Here is a 10,902-nt window from a genome sequence, read left to right as displayed (position 1 = left end):
CCAGGCCGTCCAACCAACGCTAGGCCGCCCGACCAACCAGGCAGGCCAGCGCCAGGGCCAAAGAGCCAAGTAATGGGGGCGAAGTCAAGTCTCCACCGCCAGGCCGCCAAAGTTCTTCCAGGCCGCCCGGGTCCTTCCAAGCCACAAAAGACGGGCCGAAAATAAGCCGAACGCCAGGCCGCCCGACCAACCGGAACAGGCCCGCGCCCAGCCGGGGAGCCGAATAACACAGTCAAGACCAGGCCTCCACCACCAGGCCGCCCGAGATCTTCCTGGCCGGAGTTCCTCCCGGCCGCCCAGGTCATTCCAAGCCGCCCGAAATCGTCCCGGCCAGAGTTTTCCGTGCCGCCCGAGTTCTTCCCGGCCGCCCAAGTCCTTCCACGCCGCCCGAGTCCTCCCAGCTTTGCGGCCGGGTCCCCAGCTATGCGGCCGGGTCCTCCCAGGCGCAATCGAACAGGCCGCAATCGAACAGGCCGCGTCCCCGCCGCAATCGAACAGGCCGCGTCCTTCCGGCTGCAGTCGTCCAAGCTGGGCCCGAGCTGGAAACGGGCCCAGGCTGAAGAGGAGCCGAGACGGGTCAGGGCGGGCCTAAAACGGGCCGGGTGGGCTAAAACGGGTCCGAGCGGGGGTTCGCCCACCCGCTCATCGCCGCAAGCCCCCCCGAGGCACCCCCAAAACACCCCATACTTATTAACCCATCTGGCTAAGGGGAGTGTCTTTACTAAATTAGACCTGAGAGAGGCATATTACCGGGTGAGAATAAAAGAGGGATACGAGTGGAAAACTTCCTTCAACTGTCCTATGGGGAGCTATCAGTTCAAAGTCATGCCATTTGGACTACAGGGGGCCCCAGCTGTATTTATGCAGTTGATTAATGAAGTCCTACATGATCACTTGTACAAAGGGGTTTTGGTATATCTTGATGATATCCTGATATACAGCACGAATATGACTGATCACATAAAGCTGGTGAGAAAAGTGTTAAAGAAACTATTGAATGCCAAGCTTTATGCCAAATTGTCAAAATGTGAATTTCACCAAACCCGATTAGATTATCTTGGCTATAGAATTTCCAACGAGGGTATTGAAATGGATCCAGCCAAGGTGAAAGCTATAATCGAATGGCAGCCCCCAAAGACTCACAAACAGCTCCAGAGCTTTCTGGGTTTTGCCAACTTTTATCGTCAATTAATCCTCTCTTTTGCCGAGATTGCCCTACCCCTTACAGAACTACTCAAAACAGGCAAAAGAGGAGGGAAGCCACGACCGGGCCAACCACTATCATGGACAATGGGCTGTCAAACAGCTTTTGAGAATTTAAAGAGACTATTTGCTGCTGAACCGGTCCTAAAGCATCCCTGCCCAGGGGAACCCTTTGTGATTCAAGCCGACACCAGCGATGTGGCAGTTGGAGCTGTGTTACTGCAAAAGAACAAAAGTGGGTTCCTGCAACCCTGCGCCTACACCTCTAAGAAATTTACTGAGAGCGAGCGGAGATGGGCAATCTGGGAGAAAGAGGCCTTTGCGATTAGATGGGCGCTATTAAACTGGCGACACTATCTAGAAGGGAGCAAGGTGCCATTTGAGGTATGGACAGATCACAAAAATCTAGAAGCACTGAAAACTCCCCGCAAATTGTCCCCAAAGCAAGTAGGGTGGGCACAGTACTTTAACCGCTTCAACTTCACTCTAAAGTACATACCAGGAGGAAAGAACTTCCTAGCTGATGCGCTATCCCGGTTACCCAATACAAAAGCGAACGAGAGGAGGTTAACGAGGCAATTATTCCCAATCCACAAACTGCTGCTCAACTTACACCTCGCAGGGTTCCCAATCCTGATGACCATGGAGTAAAGAAAATAAAACGAGAGCTCCTCACCGTCTTAATGCTCTCAAACACAGCCACGATGTAAAACAGGCTGGACACTTTGGATATTGAAAACCTTACACCTCACCCGCTGGCAATTTTGGTGGCCGGGGCTGAAAAGGGATGTGAAAAACTATGTAAAAAGTTGTACTGTATGTGCCACAATGAAAAGAATCCCAGGGAAAATCCATGGGTTACTGCAACTCGTGGCAGACCCTTCTCAACCATGGGAAGAAATAGCTATGGACTTTATAGTAGACCTACCTGAAAGTAGTGGAAATACTGTCATCTGGACTGTAATAGACCTGTTCTCGAAGCAGGCTCATTTCATTGCCTGCAAAGGACTCCCATCTGCCCAACGCCTGACCAAATTGTTCCTGAAACATATCTACCGGCTGCATGGCGCCCCTAAGCGAATAATTTTGGACAGGGGGGTGCAGTTCACAGCGAAGTTTTGGAGAAGTTTCCTTACATTAATTGGATCATCTCAAGGCTTATCATCTGCTTTTCATCCGGCCACCAATGGGGCTGCAGAAGCTGCTAGCAAAATGGTAGAGCAATATCTTAGATGCTACGTTTCTTACCAACAGACGAACTGGACTGATCTCCTCCCTTTTGCGGAGGTGGCGTACAATAATTCTGTGCACAGCAGCACTGGCTACACGCCTTTCAGAGTGGCCACAGGAAAAGAGTTCAGCCCAATACCTGAATATCCTCAGTTGCCCTCCGCTTCCCAGACACTTGACCAGTGGGTGAGGGGGTGGGAAGAAGTTTGGAGAAACACAAAAACTGCTTTAAAAAAGACTTTTGAAACCTATAAAAAGCAGGCTGATAAAAAGAGGGCTCCCCAAAGAACATTCCAAGTTGGGGAAAAGGTTTATTTGTCAACTAAATATCTACGCCTCAAATTGCCCAGCAAGAAATTGGGACCAAAATTCTTGGGGCCTTTCCTCATAGTAAGGATCATCAACCCGGTCACAGTAGAACTAAAACTCCCTAGACGTTTAGGGAAAATTCACCCAGTTTTCCATTGTAGCTTGTTGAAACTTTATCGGGACTCCACTTTAAGACCTCCTCCGAAGAAGGCACCTGGGCCCCTCGTAGTTGCGGGACAGACCCACTATGAAGTAAAACGTATTCTTGACTCTAGAATTTTTAAAGGGAAATTGCAGTACCTAGTACAATGGAAGGGATACCCGTTGTCTGAAGCCACCTGGGTGAAATCCAGTGAAGTGAAAGCTGACAGATTGGTCAAACGGTTTCATGTGAAACATCCCAACAAACCGAAAACTAGTCATTAACATATGCTTTGTTTACATTACAAGATCTGTCTTTCTTGTAAGGGGGGCCGGATGTCAATGCTGCAAATACTGTATATTCTTGCTTTGACAAAATATGCAGAACTGTCTGGTATTTTTAGAGTTAATTCAGATGATGGTGGGGGGGAGGAGAAAGGACTGCTGGCGGGAAGAGACCGGAAGAGAACCTCTGCCCTTCCACCTGATAGGAGAACATGATATATGACAGCAAATTTAGGGAGGGAACATGCTGGTAAATTAATTGCTCAGAGGAAGAGAATTTTAGATCTTAGCATCAACTTTGTTGTGCCTGTGCCGACATTTTGTAGCAATAAATTACTTTTAGGAAAATCAATGCCTGGAAGTTCTTTGAAGTGTTTCATTAGCCGGAACCATAACATAGGAGACCTGGTAAAATTATCTCTCTGCTCCAGAATGTTAAGAAAATGGTCTTTCCCGTAACCTCTACACATGCACATACACTTGCAAATTGAGAATGTGGCTGAGAAGGTTGAAAGCTTTGGGAATGGAATGGGAGAACGATTTCTAAGTGGAAAACTTGATCTCTCACTAATTTTATGAGCATTTAGAGTAGGCTTTCACAACCTGGCATTTGACAATGTTTAGAAATTACAATTCACAGAATCCCCTGCCAGCACAGACTTAGCTATTTTGTGAGGTTCCTTAATCGTCTTCTTTTAATAATGGCCACCTATAACCTTCTGTCTTTATTTCCTGCCTAGGAAATTCTCTGACACATATTTCTGCAGCCATAACAAAAGCCAGGTTGGTGGAAGGGAGAGTTCTTAAACAATGTGAATGGCCTTTTCTTAAAACACAGAAGTGTTATTTTAGAAAAGGGATTAAGTAGATTAACTGTAGTATTATTTGCAGGTTTAATGCTCCAAGAGAAAAATAATTGCCTCATTTTTGTTTCCTTCACAGTAATTAACAAACATTGGAGGCAGCAGCTGGAATCTGTGAGCTTTTCTTCTCGCTATGCTCTGGGCCTTTTCTATGAAGCTGGCATCCAGTTTGATGCCCCTTGGGCGGTACAATACATCTCAAATAATCCCTGCATATGCTTCATCTCCATTGATAATAAGAAGCGTGAAATAGGTCAGTGCTTCCATTACTCCTTATAAACACAGTAAGAATGGAGGGTGTGGATCATGGCTGGAGAGAACTCTCTAATGTTAATTTGGTCTGTACCTGCTGTACCTTCTGAATGCTTTTCAAAAGTAGCCCATGTGGAAATGTTACAGTAATTCAAATGGGAGATAAATTGGACATGAGTTATTGCAGTTAGGTTCAAAAATGGGTGCAATTGGTGAAGAAGATAGAACCTTTCTGACCACAGTTGTGATCTGCTCCAGGAGATCCCTAAGTTGCAGACCAACCCCGACTGGGGAATACAACACTGTTAAGAGCCAAACCATACTGATGATACTTGATTCCATCTCAACAAATGAGTCCTCCATGCATGTAGCTTTTGAAGAATAGTGGGAATAGGGGCACCCCACAGAACAGAGATTTCCAGCCAGATTTTTCCCCCCCACCCCAACTGCCAAACTGAAGCTGACCCTTTAGGAAACAGGAAAGCCACCAAAGAATGGTGCTTCCCTCCCCCATTACTAAACATCAGAGCCAGTTCAGAAGGCTAGGTTAACTGGTGGTAGTATTAAAAGCTGCTGAGAAGTCAAGGAAGACTGGGGAGATTATGTTCCCCCAGTGTCAATCTTTCCAAAGCTTATTTACATGTGCAACTACTGCAGTTTCCATGCAGAGCCCAGCCCAACTGTCTCTGGCCCAGATAATGTGCTTTTTCTAGGGTCTTATGAAGTTGCAGGGCTACCTCATTTGTTACTACATTTTCCAAAACAGGGAGGTTAGAAACAGGTCTAAATTTGTCCAAAACAGTTAGATTGAGCAAAGGCTTCATAAGCAGGAGTTATACCATGCTTTCAGAAATGGGTAGATCCCTCTTGACCAAATAAGTGTTAATTACTCTTTAAAAAAAAAAGGAACAGTTCTGTTGCACCAAAAGAATCACAACTCCAACATAGAAAGAGTTCAGATTTTTTTCAGGATTCAGATTGGAATTCAGATTGACCGTTCCACATATCTGTAGGTTTTATTTAGACACAAATCTTAAAGGAATAACATTTGTTTGGCTTTGTGTGTCCAGAATTACACATTTTGTCACGCATACCATGAAAACACCAGCCCAAATGCAAATACCAGTACTTGAACATCCATATAGATGTTAAGCTTTTATCAGGCCATTCTCCTTCTGTCTCCATTTAATCTGGAGAAGGGATAGAAAGTGCTTAGACATCTTGCTCCAAAACACCCCACGAATCTATCAGAGTTGCTAAACATGTATACGCCATACAAGCCCATACCACTGCATTACAGAGAAGAATAAAGGCAGTTGACAAAATAAAAACGAATAACAAAGGTATAAAGGGGGCTGGTATTTCAGATTTTGTAGACAATAGATGGAGGATTCAATAACTAATTATTTAATCATAATGATCTCCCTAAGTGGAATGTAAGGGCAGCTTGCTAGCTATACCAGTGTAATGCCATCCTGGAGACCCAGATTCAAATTTATCTCTCCAAACCACAGCAACTCATTGATAATGTAGCCTCCTCTGCCTCACAAAATGACTATTGAGGTAAAATTGATGTAGAATAGAGTGTTATATGAGCTCCCAAAGGCAGGATGTAAATCTAACAGACAAGTAAAGATTGATTTTGGTCTCTCTGACTTGCTTCATGTACAACATGAGTTTATGATAATAATTTCATAATCTCAGTTAAAATGTCCTGTTGGCTCTATTAAGGTTTTCAAAATCTTCCCTAATAGAAACAGCGATTAGTTTTTTAGCAGGCAAAATATATGATATTTTCCCCAAGATAATTGTATTTTCTCCTTAATTGTCTATTCTAGTTTCAGTTCTGCAGCCTATTTAAAGAATGTTTGAAAGAGCAAAGTATTCACATAATTTTAAATGACTCAAACTGGGCTGCAAAATTAAATATTTTGTTTATTCATTTACTTATTTGCTAGATTTATCTTTCCTCCAGGAGAATATGCAAGTGTACTTAGCTTTCTTCCTCTGTCTGAGGTAGGTTGGCTGAGAGAGTGACTGGCCCAAAATCACCTACTCTGAGTTTTGTAGATGAAAGTAGACTCAAACCTGGGTCTCCCCAGGCCTAGTCCAGCACTTAAGCACTATCATACTTTCATTTGCCTGCTTTATTCAAAAATATGCTAGCTCAGTTCTGTGGAATTAACAAAGGTACAGTAAGAAATGCCCTTGAGTATAAATTGCTGTTGCAGCAGCAATTGGCACAAATAAGGCCAGAATAAGAACCATGTTTGTTTGAAACTCTGCCAGTTAAGGGCACATGGACAGCCATCTGCCAGGAACGGCTGCTCTTCTCCTTCCTGTTTCACCCTGGGCCCTGTAACTGCAACATCTTTTAGTAAATGCAGCTGTTGCTTGGGTCCTATTTGAGAATTCATTGGAACTGCTATTTATCAGAGACACAGAAGGTCACAATCTGGATCTTGACCTAAATCCTACATCGAACAAAGAGCAACTAAGCATGAGGAAGATAGGACTGAGAGGCTTTCAATTATTACAGTTTCAGAGGGGGATATTTTTTGTGGTAATCCTCTTTTGTAGAAGACTTTTCTCTTTCCTGGCTGCCATTTCCATTCTCAGCTGTCCCTCAATTAAAAGCTAATTTTCCAAAATTTCCCTTAGAAAAGGTACAAGTTGTTTCATGCTGTTATATTGCTAATGCTGCCATCCTTTTTGAGTTTACTGGAAGAATGAGCCATTGGACTCATTGGGGCTTCTATTAAGCATATGTAATAGGACTATGTTGTGCAAAGGTTTGCTCTTCTAATCCTGTTTTCAACTCAATCAGCAGCTAAAAATCTCTATTCCCTTTATAGCACACGGTACAAGGCAATTGTGGGTGGAATTATATAAGGAATGACAGTCTCTTCTGTGTGCACCTCCATCAAAGTCAGTCTTGATTTTGTTTATTTTGAAGGTAAAAAGGTCTCCCTTTAGTGAAATTCCCAAAGCATCTTTAGCTTTGATTTCATTGATGATTTTCATTACTTCCAGGTCTTGTTCTGTTCTTTGATTGAACTACAATGCATATTTATGCTGTTGAGAAGATACTTTGACTTCCCATTTATTTTGCTCTGTGCTTAGCACCAAATCTTACATTCTGGGCTTACTTTCATATTAAATATGCATAAAACTGTAACACGGTATGTTATGGTACTTAATTTTATTTCCTTTTTTTACTAGACATATATGAAACAATCCTTTTTTTACAGTAGATTAATTGAGACAATTTTTGTTTAGACCTTTGTCTTTCATATAATTCTCATTTTAACAGTCAGGGTATGTCAGGAATAGCTCTTCTTTATTTGTTGTTTATTTAAAACATCTTTATACATCCCATCTTTATACAAATTCTGGGTAGTTCCCTCTTGTTTTCCTGGACTTTTTCTTCCCAATATATAGCCTTTTGCTATTCCTAAAGCTTGTAAAATATTATTGAAACTGAATTTGAAAGTATGAATGTTAAGAGGAAGATATAAAAAAGATGCATTAGAATTTATTGATTTTAGAAATATTTATAAGGAAAAGTTTAAAATTTTAATATTAAAATGGATGTTAAAAAAAACCAAGCTCCCAGTAAGCCTGATCATTTTAGGTTGTATTTTTTGTATTATTATATCAGAATCTTTACTATAACAGTGACACTATCTCCATTGTTTCTTTATATCTACATGCTAGATTTGACCAGCTGCTCCTGATGGATTAAAAGAGAGCTAGGATGTATCAAAGCATACATAACACAGATTTATAAAATGGTGGTTGGGAGAGAGGGTAGAAATATTTGTTGGCAGTGATTTGTCTAGGAAAACCATCTTACTCCATGGGAGTGAATTATATAGCTGCTGTAAGACTTAAAGAGCTCCTGAAGACAAGCAAGTGCAGATGAATTACTTCCCACAAGGCCTCATTATGGCAAAGGGCCCCTCCTCTTTTTTGTGTATTTTGTTGTCCCTTGTTAACTTGGTTGGATTTTGCAGTTCTGTTCCAAGGAAAGGAGTGGAACAATAGTGTTTGTTAGTAGCAAAACATAAATAGTTGCAGTGGCTGGTGTTTCTGTTTAATCTGAGGTTTTCTAAGGTGATTTCTTATTCTCTATTCCACCCACCCCACCCCAACCCACCCCACCTTAGACTATAAAATAGTTGAATAAGAAAAATAGAGATAATTTTTATTATTATGCCTATATCTATCCTCTTCAGAGTAATGCAAATCTCTGCAAACTAGGACGCTCATAATGAAATCACACTAACCAAAAACACATACAGTTTTGATGCATAATTCTTATTATGCTCATGTAATGTGTATATTTAAACATAATTATATTAATTATATTAAATTAATAGCAATGATTATTTATAAAATAATTCTTGTTACGCTCATTATCATTGCATAGACATTATGACTGAGACATGTATAGAACAGGTCTCTCTTCTTTTGAAGAGCGGCATTTTTGCCCAGCTCCATTGCATAGAACCTAAAAAAAGAGTGGGATTTGCTAGAAGAAGGATCAAGTTGTAAGATGAAGACAGAAGACATCATTCTTCTTGGTCTTGTCTGCATGCTATGCGTAGGCATCCTAACATGATGCCAACTATATCATGCAGCAAAGCCAGAAGAAAATAATGTTTCTTAGCTTGCTGGCTTCCGTTTCACCTCAAAGTAGGTTTAAAACTAGAAGCAAATCATAAAATGGAGAATCTGAAGATTACAGAACCCCTAGGTGGGAATTTAGTACATAGTTATCAAGACAAAAATATTGAAAGGGGACCTCAGAGCACATCAGTAGAAATATAAATGAAAATAGCCAAAGGCTATGGGTGATCAAAGGAACTCTAGATCCACATTTCTCATATGTTAGGAGAGCGCCCCAGTCCCTGTTTTTAGGTCTTCCCAAATCAGGCAGAAATCAAGCTATGCATTTCACAATTTTAGAAAAATGACCAGGTATTTAAAATACTGTAAATTCATAACTGAGTACTTACAGTAACCTACCAAAGCAAATTCTATTTCATCTCAGGCTGTAATAGAGAATGATGTTCTGCTATTTTGTCATTCCCAGTTAGGAACATTTAAACAGATTAGCATACATTTGGAAAAGTTCTCTCAAATTAGAACATGTTTTAGAAAGTCTTCCCCCTCCCTTTTCCCAACACACACACACACACACACACACACACACACACACACACTTACTTATAATACATAAGTTGGAGAATTGTAGAAATCTCACTGGAAAATATATAAATTGGGAGGTAAACACCAACTATTCCACATGAAAACCTGATGACTTTTCAAATTATTTGCTCAGAAATGAACACAGAAGCATGGGGATGTATACAGCATTGACACAGATTGGATTTGGTTTCCAATTCTGAAATTTTCCATTTCCATTTAATTTTGGTCTCTTCATTCTTGATTTTTTTTTTGACATCTAGTATAAACTTTATTCTGTTATTCCGTTTCACCAAGTATTCAGGTTGTTTGAAGTTTTTACTTCTCAGCTGGCTATAAAATTTTAACCTGGCTCCGGGTGTATTTTCATACTTTGTACTATTTATTGCCTGAATTATGTTAGATTTTTAAATGTTGACAAAAACCACTATCTTGGCTTATGTTTGGAGGCCTAACGTTATTCTTTTTTTATTGTGTTTCTATATGCCTTCCCTTTTGGCATATAATAAAAACTATTTAGTGAAACTTTTCATGCATACATGAACAGTGTGGATCACACAAAGGTAATGAAGAGCATTTGGAGCTAAATAACCTGCCTACTTTGGTCAAGTCCATGTTATTGTTTTAAAAATGGTCAAATCCCAGTCCTTTAGTGAAGATAACCTTGCATAGTCCAATGTGTTATTAGAATCTTGCTGTTAAACACTATGCCCTTTTAAAGGTACAGATTCTTACATAAGTCAGTACCAACCCTTATTAATTATTGAAAACCTAGCTTTGCCAATGAAAAAACTGTTCCCTCCACAAGTATAAAGTACTCAAGAATTCGTCTCCTGGAAAACACCTGTATTTTGGGTACAGTGGAGTCTTCTATTTTTTTTTTTTTGCATGAATTTTAAATAGTTTATATACTTTTAAATAGGTTCTGTGGGATGAAGAGAATTTTCCAGCATGAATTCTTAATCCACCCAATATACTGGACATTGCAGAACTATGTTCCATTTTTCTATTTATGGGCCTGCTGATGTTTGGTATTACTCAAATTCAGCATGTTATTCCCTTACCTTTTGAGGTAGGATTTCATTTGGAATCATATGTTTTTTGAAGAAATTCTAGGTAAAGTTTTTTTTTTTTTTTTAAGTATAAATTTTTATTATTTTCATCATAAAAAAAGAACACATCACAAATACATCACAATGTAAGAACCCTACCCCCCACCCCCCGGACTTCCCAAACCTGATCCCAGGATACTATTCAACTAAAAGTAAACTACTATTAATATCCCTAACTCCACAAAATATTATTCTACATAAGTAGGTGAAATATATAAAAAAAGAAAACAAATTATCTAAAAGCCTAAATTATATTCCACCATTCTATGCTTATTTTGAATATAAACAATCCATCT

General features: G+C 40.4%; 1 protein-coding gene across 2 annotated transcripts in view; it reads left to right on the top strand.

Moving 5' to 3' along the window:
- The window catches only part of RNLS (renalase, FAD dependent amine oxidase), a 202,494-nt gene that overhangs the window by 145,452 nt on the left and 46,140 nt on the right, over positions 1 to 10,902 (top strand). For both annotated transcript variants that reach the window (XM_015813266.1, XM_015813265.1), the window contains exon 5: positions 4,111 to 4,284. In XM_015813266.1, coding sequence (XP_015668752.1) covers positions 4,111 to 4,284 — 174 coding nt within the window. The remainder of the gene's footprint in view (positions 1 to 4,110; positions 4,285 to 10,902) is intronic.

This window comes from Protobothrops mucrosquamatus, unplaced genomic scaffold (assembly GCF_001527695.2).
Source record: "Protobothrops mucrosquamatus isolate PMUCROS unplaced genomic scaffold, P.Mucros_1.0 scaffold149, whole genome shotgun sequence".
Classification (NCBI taxonomy): Eukaryota; Metazoa; Chordata; class Lepidosauria; order Squamata; family Viperidae; genus Protobothrops; species Protobothrops mucrosquamatus.
The sequence above is the reverse complement of the archived record's forward strand: the minus strand, read 5'-3'. Positions and strand labels throughout refer to the sequence as shown.